At 43.8% G+C, this 14,566-nt stretch overlaps 1 protein-coding gene across 1 annotated transcript in view; it reads left to right on the top strand.

Annotated features, from left to right (window-relative positions):
* LOC126320758 (esterase FE4-like) overlaps positions 1-14,566 on the top strand; it is a 68,491-nt gene that overhangs the window by 38,989 nt on the left and 14,936 nt on the right. The window contains exons 6-8 of the mRNA XM_049994109.1: positions 6,679-6,878; positions 7,833-7,998; positions 14,227-14,408. Of these exons, the coding sequence (XP_049850066.1) occupies positions 6,679-6,878; positions 7,833-7,998; positions 14,227-14,408 (548 nt within the window). The remainder of the gene's footprint in view (positions 1-6,678; positions 6,879-7,832; positions 7,999-14,226; positions 14,409-14,566) is intronic.

The raw sequence follows: 14,566 nt of genomic DNA, 5'->3' as shown, positions 1-14,566 counted from the left end.
TCGGCAACGACCCATACCAATGTTGGGCTGGTGCCTCCTTTTGTGTGGCATGATCAGTCCCAGTTGAACCGCTCTGTCAGGAGGGTAAATATGGAGTTGGATCAGTTGCGTAGGGCGGCCACTCTGTCAGACACTGGATTGGTTTCTGTCGAGGCTATTGATAGAGGGGATTTCGCAAGGCATGGCCTACATCTCAATAGGAAAGGGAAGGGTAAACTGGCAGGGTTGTTAACGAAATCCATAAGGGGGGACATTAGTGCTCATGGATGTACCTCTTTTTTAGACTAATATCAATGAGAAGCTCAGGCAGGCAGGTACTAAAGAGGTCCACACAAATCTTGGACAGAGAATGAATCCCTCGTAGTGACCTGCGTGTGGTGGACGAGCAGACTACATACTGACTGCCAGAAGATAGCCGCTGAAACGTCCCCTTGGAAAAATTGTACACGACTGTGCTTAAACTGACACACAATATTTTTAGCGCAACGGAATCTGACTTTCAAAAATCCCTACGAAAGAATGGCTCTCACTAACAATAACCTATACGTTTCACAAATCACTTACCTCACAAAAATCTTCGTTACTCAAGCTACTGCAATACAGCCAGCGCCACTACTGCCAGCTAAATAAAAGATTCAAACTACTGAAGGCACTAACTACTGATAGGCATAGTTAGCAAATGAAAGATTTTAATACAGAACAAACAATGTATTTACCTTAATAGTCATAATATATATATATATATATATATATATATATATATATATATATATATATATATATATATCAGTTCGTGACACCAATTCTTACAAATTTCAAAACTCCGCCATCTCTCTCCCCACGTCCACCACTGCTGGCGGCTCACCTCCAACTGCTGTTAGCATCCAGCTACCGCAGCTCAACACTACAATGGCAGACAACAATGCAAACTAAACACAGACTGCGCACAGCACAGCCAGTGATTTTCATACAGAGCGCTACATGGCGGCGGCGTTACCAATAAAAAATCCTAAACAGCCTACTTACACCGCCCATATCGTGCCTGGCTTATACATAGGAGAGAAGGCCATTCACCGTTGGCCGCTGTCGACACCATGCGCCGCCCAACCCGTTCGAGACATGCAAGGGAAAATCGCCACCTCCTCTCTGCGCTGGTGGGTACGGGAGGAGAGAGAGCTGCCAACCCACCCCCTAAAGCCGCCCTCCGTGTAGTTACACATACATCATGCAGTTCTTGTATACTGTAGTCCAATATATGCAAGAAGTATATGTTAATTTTTTATCCATTTGTTGCATCCTTGAGCCCGCGCTTCGCGATGTTTACTCAGCGGTTAGTGACGTCAGCAGCCGTAGATTAAGGAAGCAAAGTTAAAGTTCTTACACATTTAGAGATAGCAGAGTCAATGTTTACAATGCTATAAAATAATATTAAATATTAGTTTATGTAAGAAACAACTTCTCAAAGTTAATAAGCATTAAAAACAAAGGGTACACACCGATGATAGTTTTTCAAAACTGTTACATTTATTTTTCGCCAAAATATGCTAACCCGTACGCGCGCTGTAGTCACTCTAGCAGCGCGCTCCGCTGGTGCGTACGGGAGCTCTGAGCTCTATTTGCAACAGCATTGAATCACTATGCCTCGTCGACGTGTGTATCGTCAACGTCGCTACGCATGCCAGTCTACAAACATATTATAAGCCTCGAAAATAAACTTGGAGGCAATGGAACAGCTCAAGCATTAATCTTAAATGGACCTATATTCTTCCGTTAGGTGGCTTGCGGAGTATAAATGTAGATGTAGATGAACCGGCCGCCGCTGAAGGTCAACGTGCATCTGCTGGAGCCTGTCTACCGTCAAATTCACCCGTCGCCGTTCCTAAAGCTGATCCAGGACGTCAGTACAGACGCCGATTCTTAGAGTCGCCGATTCTTAGATATTCCCCCTATGCCATGTCTGCCCAGTAAAAGCGACCCTGAAAACATTTGTAAATGGCTCTGAGCACTATGGGACTTAACTTCTGAGGTCATCAGTCCCCTAGAACTTAGTACTACTTAAACCTAACTAACCTAAGGACATCACAAACATCCATGCCCTAGGCAGGATTCGTACCTGCGACTGTAGCGGACGCGCGGTTCCAGACTGTAACGCCTAGAACAGCTCGGCCACCCTGACGGCTGAAATCATTTGTAAATTATTTTCTTTTTTTCACTTTTTGATTTAATAAATCACTTTTCTTTATAACTTTTGTGATCATCTTTCAGTCAATTCGATGCTCAGTACATGTCACCTCCAGAGATAACTTTTTTTTTAGTAGACAGTGATCAGACCTAGCGATCAGGTAACAATAACATTAAATTTAATTAAATTTCATTACCCATTTTTAATTTTCATCCTCCTAGCACCCTGCGGGGGAATATTTGTACGCTACCATAATTTTGGCAGCAAACACGAGGCTCAAAATAGCGTGAGTTATGACACGACCAAAAATTTCTGTTTCAGATTTTATTAGTAGAACACCTCCTAGCTGCGAAAATTTGTAACTGCAGCAGCTAAGGGCAATAAATTAACCCTTCAGCCTCACGCAGTGTAGAACTCACCACATACTTAAAATACTGATGAAATAAAAAATTGCAACACCAAAAAATAATCAGTGTAAAGTAATGCAATTTCGGGAATACATTTGTCTGGGTAATACACTGAAGTGATAAACATCGCAAGTTCATAGGTTAATGTAAACACGGGATAAATCATTACAAATACGGAATGTTGGTACATTAACAACAGATATAAACGCAAGAGTGTTGAATGCAAGCATGCGAACTTGCAGGCTTTGTGTTGTATAGGTGCCGGATGGCAGTTTGTAGTATGAATTTCCGTGATTGTTGTAGTCCGTCAATTTAGGGACGGTCAATGCTGTTTGTGGATGACGCTGATGTTGTCGCCCAATGATGTCCCATATTTTGCTCGATTGTAGGCAGCTCTGGTGACCGAGCAGGCCAAGGCAACATGTCAACATTCTGTAGGGCATATTGGGTTACAATAGTGGTATGTGGGCGAGCGTTATCGTGTTGGAAAACACACCCTGTAATGGTGTTCACGAATGGCAATACAACAGGTCGAGTCACCAGACTGACGTACAGATTTTCAGTCAGGGTGCGTGGGATAACCAAGACAGTGCTCCTACTGTCATATAAAATCGCAGGTATATGTCCAGTGTGTCTATCACGCAAATAGGTTGGACGCAGGCCCTCAACTGTCCGCCTTCTAATCAACACACGGCCATCACTGGCACCGAGGCAGAGCAAGCTCTCACCAGAAAACACAACAGACCTCCACCCTCTCCTCCAATGAGCTCTCGCTTGACACCGCTAAGTCGCATATGGCGGTGGTTTGGTGTCAGCAGAATGCACCCTCCAGAGCCTCAGGACGTTAATGATCATTAAGCAAAACTGATTTACGTCCTCAAGTGACGCTATTGATGCCGCTCTTACGCTACTGATTAGAAAAGTGAGTAGTCATCATTTTTCACATGTAATAACACGCTCACCAAACTTTCGTTTATGTCGCACATATCGTGCTTGGTGTTTTGATTTCTTTTTGCGTAATAGTATAACCAGCTGAGTACTCGATATTGCCCAGGTATGTATTTATTATAATCTTCGAGTAGTCCATTCCTCCTTTACCCACTCTCTATTCATCTCCTCCTCTCCCATCTATCTGTCTATCTCCTGCTCTTACCTTTCTCTGTCCATTTCCTCCGCCTCCCCTCTCTGTTCATCTCCTCCTCTCCCATCTATCTGTCTATCTCCTGCTCTTACCTTTCTCTGTCCATTTCCTCCTCCTCCCCTCTCTGTTCATCTTCTCCTCCTCCCTCTCTATGACTATTCTTCCTCCCTTGCCTCTTTCCTCCTCTTTCCGTTTTCTATCCATCGCTTCCATTCCGCACTCTTTGTCGATTTCCCCTACCCTCTCTTTACCCATCGCCTCCTCCCACCTATCTGTGCCCATCTCCTCGTACTCCCTTGATGTCTATCCATCTCCTCTTCCCTCCATCTCTCTCCATGGTATTACGCTCATCCTAGTGCATTTCATTTTCACGCAGCTCAGTATACATGACGTCCTGTAACCTGACCTATGTGCTGCACAAGGATAATTTTTAAGGTACATCCAGAGATGCAGGTAACTTCTGCCTGGTTCAAATGGCTCTGAGCACTATGGGACTTAATGTCTGTGGTCATCAGTCCCCTAGAACTTAGAACTACTTAAACCTAACCAACCTAAGGACATCACACACATCCATGCCCGAGGCAAGATTAGAACCTGCGACCGTAGCGGTCACGCGGTTCCAAAATGCTGCCTGAAAAATGTGTTGCGAATACAGTAAGTAGTAAAGAAGTAATAAATTAGAAGGTTGTGATTCATACTCCAATTTTACTACATGAACAGCGAAAACTTAATAAGCGATAAACTTTCCTATTTTCATTATTTTGCGGGGGACGCCAGCTAGAAAGAGATTCGCAAAGATCTGAAATTATGTTTAAAGTATATTTCAAGTCTCTAGGTGTTCTATTTCGGAAATACTGGATGACTAATGTATAGGTATTCATGCGTCGTGTGCTGCACCGATTTTTCACTCCAACTACCACCATTTGATAGGTAAGTGGTTCTTATACCCACAGCGGTGATTTTCGAACAGTAATTAATGTAAGTAGCAAGTCTGGTTGAAAACGATAGATTGATTTAGGAGAATATGTACAGCATACATAGATACATACATAGATGTACACGTACCTCCAATTTTTATAATACGAGGGCTGTCCAGAAAGTAAGTTACGATCGGTCGCGAAATGGAAACGACTATGAAAATCCGATAAAGCTTTGCAAAGATGTGTTGGGCAGTGATTCTAGATAGAATTTTGTCGCTCTTTTCACTCCTGAGCTCTTAGTGAGCGCGTAAAGATGTTACAGAAAATTGTGTCTCCCGCCAAGTACGAGGGCCTGGTGAGAATTTTCCCCTGAAGCTATGCAACCAACATTATATAACTGTCGTGTGATTTCTCTTTCAAGACAATTCTCAGTCTCATTCTGCAGGGGAAATGAAGATGTTCCTGCATCGTTTCAACGGGAAATGTTTGGTTACCCACAATACAGCCCGTAAATGTCTCCCACTGAGTTTCATCTCTGCTCAAACTAACCACTGGCTAAGAAGACAACATTTTGGCACAGACAACGAGCTTTACGCCAGCGTAGAGAATTGGCGTAAAGCACAGGCGGCTGCCTTCTATGATGAGGGTATTGAAAAGTTGGTACAACGCTACGACGATTGTCTGAGTCAGAACGGCAACTACGTAGAGAAGGAGCCGAAAGGTGTAGTTAACTGTTACAAATGAAACATTTCTGATTTTCACTGTGATTTTCATTTCGCGATCAATCGTAACTTACTTTCTCGACAGATCTCGTATGTATGTATGTATATTTGAAATGATAATTAAATGGACATCCTAGCTGCAAACAGGCGTTGACGTACTTCATTGGGGACACGTTGCAAATATGTGTCCCGACCGGGACTCGAACCCGGGATCTCCTGCTTACACGGCAGACGCTTTATCCATTTGAGCCACCGCTGCATTGACTTATCCCTTGCACGCTCCCCGCGAGACCTATATACCCAACATGTCCACACCACTACATTCGGAGACTCCTAATAGATGTTTGCCCATCATACTCATTATTTGTGGCAGATTAATCTACCAAGACCCGTACGAGTTCGGGCATAGTGTGTGCGTTCGCACAAGAAGGTCAATGGCCGGGAAGTTATATTTTAACTATATATGACGGTAGTATCTGTCCCCGAAAGAACAGTTACCGTAGATGACCATGCAGCTTTGCTATAAAAGAAATGATAATTAAATAGACACCTAATAAGTATGAGGGGGGAACACCAATTAGGCGGACTACGAATGTAGTGGTGTGGACATGTTGGGAATGTGGGTCTCACGGGAAACTTGCAAGGGATAAGTCCCTGCAGGCGCACTATCCTCTGCGCCCTCAGTGGCTCAGATGGATGACTGAGCGGCTGGTCCCGGCGAAGGTTCGAGCCCTTTCTCGGGCATGAATGTGAGTGTTTGTCCTTAGGATAATTTAGGTTAAGTAGTGTGTAAGCTTAGGGACCGATGACCTTAGCAGTTACGTACCATAAGATTTCACCCACATTTGAACATTTAGCAGGCACGGTAACTCAGCGTGTTCGGGCAGAGGGTTAGCTGCCCTCTGTAATTAAAAAAAAAAAAACTGAGTTAATGGAAGAACGACGGACTAAAATGGGTGTCTTGCGACGTCCGCCCCGAGCAGATACAACGAACAAAATGAGATTTTAAAAAAATGGATAGAGCGTTTTCCATGTAAGCAGGAGATCCCGGGTTCGAGTCCCGGTCGAAGCACACGGCACACATTTCCAACATGTCTCAATGAAGTACATCAACGCCTGTTTACAGCTAGGTTGTCCATTTAATTATCATTTCTAGCAAAGCTGCATTATCATCTACGGTAACTGTTCTATAGGGAACAGATACTACCGTGATATGCAGTATTATATTTCATTGAAAATTGACTGCAGGTTTCCGATAGCCTCGCGTAATCATTTTAACTACTCATGATCTTTAATTACCTTCCAGGTCTATTTAAGAAAGCAATAGCAATGAGTGGATCAGCGATGAACCCTTGGGCATTCTCTAGAAATGCAACCGATAGAGCTGTACGGTTTGCGGGAACTCTAGGATATACAGGAACAAGTTCCAGCGACCTTGTAAACTTTTTGAAAACAGTGGATCCAAACACACTGGTGATGGACTCGATCAGTGCGTTATCTGAGGAGGTATGTATCCGGCTTGGTTGCGTTTATCTACTTCAAGATTGTCTTAGCTTTATTATCTGACACTAAAAGTAATTGTGTAACTAATAGCAATGACTATTTTTTCAATTTACTGGCTTTCAGAACGTTCCCTTACAGCCACCTCAACACTGGGGATGTTACACTACAGTTTCTTTTGACATTTCAGTGTATGCATACCCAGGTACGAAGTTAAAAAGGCCTGACGAGGAACAGATTCCGACATGAAACAAATTTCACATTTACAGTATACTGAAACTATTAAAAGAAATGAGTTGTAAGGACATTTCGTTGAAAGAATAAATCAGAAATTCTATATTCTAGATGTAGAAGCATGCCGTAGGGTAATTACAGCGTAACATCTAGGGAACGTACATTGTTTTCTCTTGGACGGAGTCAGTTTTTCTGTCTCTACGAAATTTGTGACAGTTGTCGATGTTACCGATCACATGCACATAAATTTTCTAATACGCTGATCAGCATTAGGAATCATCTTTTCTGTTGAATTTTTTAATTTTATGTATAATTATGATATGCTTGATGATTTATGGAAGCACTGTATATTATGTCCATGTATTCACTTGACTTTTGCGCATTTTCTCTCTGCACTGAGCCGCGGCGAAGTAACGAATAAGTGGTCAACACCTATTCTTCAGTGTGCTCATATGATTAACAATCATAACATCGACATAAATGTATCAAGTCAAGCTACAGTCGTGGCAAAACGCAATCTACTCTTGATCAAACAACCAAAATGATTTCTGACGCATAGTGAACTGAGGCAGATAAATGTATTCAAACACTTTGACTGTGCATCGAAATTACAGACTTCTCTTTAAGATCCCTCCAATGCTTTGAGTTGATGGTATGTTACACGGGAATTTTTCTAATTATGTTGGTAATATCATTCAATAAAGGACGGAAAACTTTCTGTCACAGGATAGCAAGACCTTGTTCTCTTGTGTGTGGGTACCCAGTGCTGAACCAGAACACGATGGTGCGTTTTTGACGGAAGAACCGTGGACTCTGGTAGCTGAAGGGCGCTACAACCTGGTTCCTTACATGTCTGGTGTCACTGACCTCGAGCAGCTTGCACAAACGCAGCGTGAGTAAAATAAAATTTTATTGATCTTTCAATGCAGTTTTGGAATATGGCTTCAGTAATCATCCAGTAGATGAGTTGTATTTCAGGGGCTTCTTGGACAGAAAACTTGCTGCAAGATGAAATTTTTTTAAAAAATGAGATTTTCCCTTTTTTCTTTACCGGCTCTCAGTCCAAGAATTAAAAGTGCTACACGTCAGGTGTTTTATAGAAGTCTATTGTATAGCGGACTGTATAGGAACACATCATGCACACATACATAGTTTGTTCTCAGGGAGAGGGGCAGTTAACTCAGAAACCTTTCACCCAAGCCCAGATTTCCACCAGAATCGTTCCACGGTATATGATCCCCTTCTCGTACCTTACGGTTTGTGATTGTGAAACTACCTGGGGCAAACAGGATACGCATTTGCAAAGCTTGTAACAAAAGCTCCGCGTGTTAAGAGGGAAGATGCTTAACAGTTATTAACATCACTCATCTCATCCCAAGATTTAATAATCACTTTCATGAAAAGGATTGAAATCTCGCCCACAAGGCACGCACGGGAACAGAACGTCTCAATTTATATGAAATAGATGGTGGCGAAGTAAATGAAAAGGATTAGTGGAAAATCGTGACTTCTACTTCCAGCCGCACAGTGCATTAACAATGGCGAAAGCTCATAACTTGTGGCGGGCCGGAACTCGAAACCGGATACACCACTTCTCTAGGACGGTTGCCGGAACCATCTCGGCCATCAGGATACGCATTTTGCCTGACGAAAATCCTCAATTTATCGCACACGTGTCCCTCGTCCATTGACCCCTACATACAAATTATTGATTCCTGCATGAGTTCGGACGATATTACTGCATCCGCACCGAAACAAACGTCAAGGAGCCGTCGTCACTCACTTAAGAAATGTGTATTACGACTTTTTATCATTTTAATAGTCTCCATCCTAGTGTCAAATTTACAATGAAAGTTGAAAAGGATGGCGAACTTTCTTTTCTTGATGTTTTGGTTGACAGAAATGGCGATGGGACTTTGGGGCATAGTGTATATCGTGAACCTACGCATACTGAAACGGGAGTTGGACCGTCTTAAAGTTGTTTTCAAACAGAATGTTTATACTGCCCAACAAATACAGTGAGGTGATAAAAGTCATGGGATAGTTACACGAACATACACGGACGGCGGAAATGTCGCGTACACAGGGTAAAAAATGCCAGTGTATTGGCGAAACTGTCATTTGTACTCAGGTGTTTCATGTGAAAAGGTTTCTGACATAACAGTCGCCGCGCGATGGGATTTAACAGACTTTGAACGTGGAATGGTGGTAGGAATTAGACGCATGAGTCATTCTATTTCGGAGATCGTCTGGGAATTCAATATTCCGAGTTCCACAGTGTCAAGAGTGTGCCGAGAATACCAAATTTCAGGCAATGTGAGACGTACGACGAACAGAGAGGCGAAATCTGACATTAATGGGCTATAGCAGCAGATAACTGACGCGAATGTCTTTGCTGACAGCACGACTTCACCTGCAGCGCCTCTCTTTTGCTCGTGACGGTACCGGTTCGATCTCAGACGATCGCAAAACCGTGGCCTGCTCAGATGACTCCTGACTTCATTTGGTATGAGCTTACGATAGATGTGGAGTGTAGAGCAGACCCCACAAAGGCATGGATCCAGTTTGTTAACAAGGCAATGTGCAAGCTAGTGGTGGCTTCAAGATGGTGTCGGCTGTGTTTACATGTAATGGACTGGGTTCTCTTGTCCAATTGAACTGACCATTTACCAGAAATGATATTCTGCTACTTGGAGACCATCTGCACCCATTAAACGATGGAATTTTTATGGATGATAATGTGCCCGGGCTACAGTTGTTTGCGATTGTTTTTAAGAACGTTCTGGACATTTCGAACAAATGATTTGCCCAACCAGATCGCCCGACATGAATCTCATCGAACATTAATAGGACGTAATCTAGAGGTCATGCACAAAAATGCTGCAGCGGCATCACTTTCGCAATTATGGAGGCAGCATGACTCAGTATTTCTGCAGAGGTCTATCAACGACATGTTAAGTCGATGCCATGTCGCATTGCTCCACCACGCCAAGTAAAAGGAGGTCCTACGCCATATTAAGAGATATCTCATGCTTTCGCCACCTCAGCGTGTATCGCGCTCCTCACTTCGAACTGCCGGGGAAAGCATCAGAGGATACTTGCAAATCTGTTGCTTTTTTGTCGTTTCCTGGTAGTATATCCACGACAATTCCAAAAATTTTACAGAGGTTTGACAACAAAAGTGTATTCACGCGCCCGGCTAAGATTACAGCCCGTCTTGGATAAGTAAAGAATGATTTGAAACTGAAGAAACCCAGATGATGCAATATTCCTTGTCATTGTGTGATACCTTATATTGGCCAGGCTATCCGTCCGATTCAGGACCAGTGTGTAGAACGCATCTGTCACACTCATTTACTCCAGCCAGACAAATCCGCAGTGGCAGAGCAACGTCGTAATGAGCGACAAAAGATGTTTTATAATGAGACGTAAATTGTCACTCCTGCTGCTCGCTGCTGGGAATGTGTTCCAAGGGAATCTACTGAAATTTGATTATTTGATAATACACTACTGGCCATTAAAATTGCTACACCAAGGAGAAATGCAGATGATAAACGGGTATTCATTGGACAAATATATTATACTAGATCTGACATGTGATTACATTTTCACGCAATTTCGGTGCATAGATCCTGCGAAATCAGTACCCAGAACAACCACCTCTGGCCGTAATAACGGCCTTGATACGCCTTGACATTGAGTGAAAGCGAGCTTGGATGGCGTGTACGAGTACAGCTGCACATGCAGCTTCAACACGATACCACAGTTCATCAAGAGTAGTGACTGGCGTATTGTGACGAGCCAGTTGCTCGGCCACCATTGACCAGACGTTTTCAATTGGTAAGAGATCTGGAGAATGTGCTCGCCAGAGCAGCAGTCGAACATTTTCTGTATCCAGAAAGGCCCGTACAGGACCTGCAACATGCGGTCGTGCATTCACCTGCTGAAATGTAGGGTTTCGCAGGCATCGAATGAAGGGTAGAGCCACCGGTCGTAACAAATCTGAAATGTAACGTCCACTGTTCAAAGTTCCGTCAATGCGAACAAGAGGTAACAGAGACGTGTAACCAATGGCACCCCATACCAACACGCCGGGTGATACGCCAGTATGGCGATGACGAATACACGCTTCCAATGTGCGTTCACCGCGATGTCACCAAACACAGATGTGACCATCATGATGCTGTAAACAGAACCTGGATTCATACGAAAAAATGACGTTTTGCCATTCGTGCACCCAGGTTCGTCGTTGAGTACACCATCGCAGGTGCTCCTGTCTGTGATGCAGCGTCAAGGGTAACCGCAGCCATGGTCTCCGGGCTGGTAGTCCAAGCTGCTGCAAACGTCGTCCAACTGTTCGTGCAGATGGTTGTTGTCCTGCAAACCTCCCCGTCTGTTGACTCAGGGATCGAGACATGACTGCACGATCCGTTACAGCCATGCGGATAAGATGCCTGTTATCTCGACTGCTAGTAATACGAGACCATTGGGATCCAGCACGGCGTTCCGTATGATCCTCCTGAACCCACCGATTCCATATCCTGCTAACAGTCATTGGATCTCTACTAGCCGGCCAGTGTGGCCATGCGGTTCTAGGCACTTCAGTCTGGAACCGCGTGACCGCTACGGTCGCAGGTTCGAATCGTGCCTCGGGGATCGATATGTGTGATGTCCTTAGGTTACTTAGGTTTCAGTAGTTCTAAGTTCTAGGGGACTGATGACCACAAATGTTAAGTCCCATAGTGCTCAGAGCCATTTGAACCATTTTGATCTCTACCAACACGAGCAGCAATGTCGAGATACGATAAACCGCAATCGCGATAGGCTAAAATCCGACCTTTATCAATGTTGGAAACGTGATGGTATGCATTTCTTCTCCTTACACGAGGCATCATCAGGCAACGCCGGTCAACTGCTGTTTGTGTATGAGAGATCGGTTGGAAACTTTCCTCATGTCAGCATGTTTTAGGTGTGGCCACCCATCTGCGCCAACCTTGTGTGAATGGTCTGAAAAGCTAATCTTTTGCATCTCACAGCATCTTCTTCCTGTCGATTAAATGTCGCGTCTGTAGCACGTCATCTTCGTGGTGTAGCAATTTTAATGGCCAGTAGTGTATTATTATTAGGGAAACGGTTTTCCCTTTAAGTAAGATGTTGAGACCTATTTCGTCTTGTATTAAACAACGGTCGTCATTTCCAGCAGTGGATTCTTTTAATTAGTGTTCTGCTAACGACATATGGTTTAGTCCATTTCTTCCACCGTTGCAGTGCTACTTCACTTGTGGTTCAGGGCAGCAGCGCTGCTGCTCTTGCACGAGCTGTGCGCCGGCTGCGGTGTACAAAGCACCTGCCAATTCTGTTGGAGACTCAATTCCGGCGAGATTCTGCATCATCACAATCACCTGAAGACGACGACCAGTTGGTCCATTGAAATACTGTGTCAAGATGAGTACATTATTCGCTTAGGATTTGGACCTAAGAGCGACTGTGCACGACTGTCTCCTACTGACTTCAAGCGAGCTGTGCTATGAAGTTTTTGGTCGTTCTTTGTCCACGGCAGCCTATGAAGTAAAGATCCCAGACGACGGTAGGTGCACAAGAGGTGCTACAGCCGCTGCCACATCTGTGTCTGTCTGCCGATGTCCGGGAAATCAGCCTGGATAGCGTAGCATTTCCCCGTTTCTGACTAATTACTCCAGTGTCTTATTATATCGCGTGACCGCTACGGTCGCAAGTTCGAATCCTCCTCCGGCATGGATGTGTTTGATGTCCTTAGGTTAGTTAGGTTTAAGTAGTTCTAAGTTCTAGGGGACTAATGACCTCAGATGTTAAGTCCCATAGTGCTCAGAGCCATTTGAACCATCTTATTATATACTGCTCCTCCCTTAGTTGCACCGTAACTTTTCCCGTTTAGTTTCGATGTTCTATGTTTCCTCTTTATTTTTCACGTCAAATACCATTTACTATCGGTTAGGCGTCCCCTACAGCAGTATTATCTCTGCTGCCATCTCAGTTTAAGTTGTTTTAAAATAAATGACAAATGCAGGTTAATGCAAATTTTTCTTCTCAGAGTGAAAGCTGAGCTGAACAGACGTAAAGCAAGGTGCGCTTACACTTTGTGTAACATTTTGTCAACGGCGAATTTAGTGGCCTGTAGTGATTTTCGGTCAGGTGACCTTTGGTCTGATTCTGAGCCATGTCCGCCGAGTACAGTCTACAAAAATAAAATATGTTGCTAGTGCAGATTCGATATCTTAATAATCTCTTTCAGGTAAATCTGTACTGAAATTAGAAGCAGGTAACTGACCTAGGACGTGGAATGGTTAAGGACGGAACACGCATGGGTCAGAGCAAGTCGAAAATCACACAGTATATTTCCAACGTCAGCAGAGTCAAATGTGAATCTTCAACGTCGCACAGGCAATTATTATTTCACACGAGTAAAATGCCACACAGAACTACCAACGGTATTAACGGAACGGACGTAACGTCTCCTCCACAGAGCCATGCCGAGTGTTCAAAGGTCTAAATCACTGACGATTTGAATTTGGCCTGTTAGGTACGTATTTCTGTCAGCACTGTATGGCCACAAAGGCAATGTGCGGACTTCAACAGCTCACGACCGACTCGTGTACCTTTGTCCTCAAAATGGTTCAAATGGCTCTGAGCACTATGGGACTTAACATCTGAGTCATCAGTCGCCTAGAACTTAGAATTGCTTAAACCTAACTAATCTAAGGACATCACACACATCCATGCCCGAGGTAGGATTCGAACCTGCGACCGTAGCGGTGGCGGGGTTCCAGACTAAATGGCCTAGAACCGCTCGGCCACACAGGCTGGCACCTTTGTCCTCCCATGTGTTTTCACCACGAAATATAAATTAAGTAAACTCAATTCTTTCCTTACAGAAACTTGTGCTGAGTCTGATGCACAATCTTGCACATTACTATCGGAAGGCAAATCGAAATATCGGGGAATTCAGGTGGACATTTTTCTTCAAACTTAGCGATACTTGTAGCCGGAGCCAGCCTATAGAGCTTGTGCTTAACAAAACTTCAGAGAATATTTGCAGGAGTGTTTCCTATAATGCTCACATAATGATCACTTTTTGTTTCAGCTAACGGAGTGTTATCCACAGAAGAGCGAGTAAGCAACCTGAACGAGAATTTTGACGAAAAAGTCGGATGTGATCTACGGCTTCCGACGAGAGAAGAGAGACTGAATGGCGCTAATGCTGTTAAGCAGTTCTACTACAACGGCAGTGACATCACGTTGCAGGATAACTACACCACAGCTCTGGTAAGTGAGAGGCACTGAATGAACTCACGAAACGCCAAATATGCAAAAATGCGATTTTTAAGAGTTTTCACATTAAAAATTCTGGAGGCATTACTTTTCAGTCCGCCCTTACAGTTTGTGAAGCTTCATAATAATAATTACCATTCTGCTGACGCAAT

Source organism: Schistocerca gregaria, chromosome 2 (genome assembly GCF_023897955.1).
Source record: "Schistocerca gregaria isolate iqSchGreg1 chromosome 2, iqSchGreg1.2, whole genome shotgun sequence".
Lineage (NCBI taxonomy): Eukaryota > Metazoa > Arthropoda > Insecta > Orthoptera > Acrididae > Schistocerca > Schistocerca gregaria.
The sequence above is the reverse complement of the archived record's forward strand: the minus strand, read 5'-3'. Positions and strand labels throughout refer to the sequence as shown.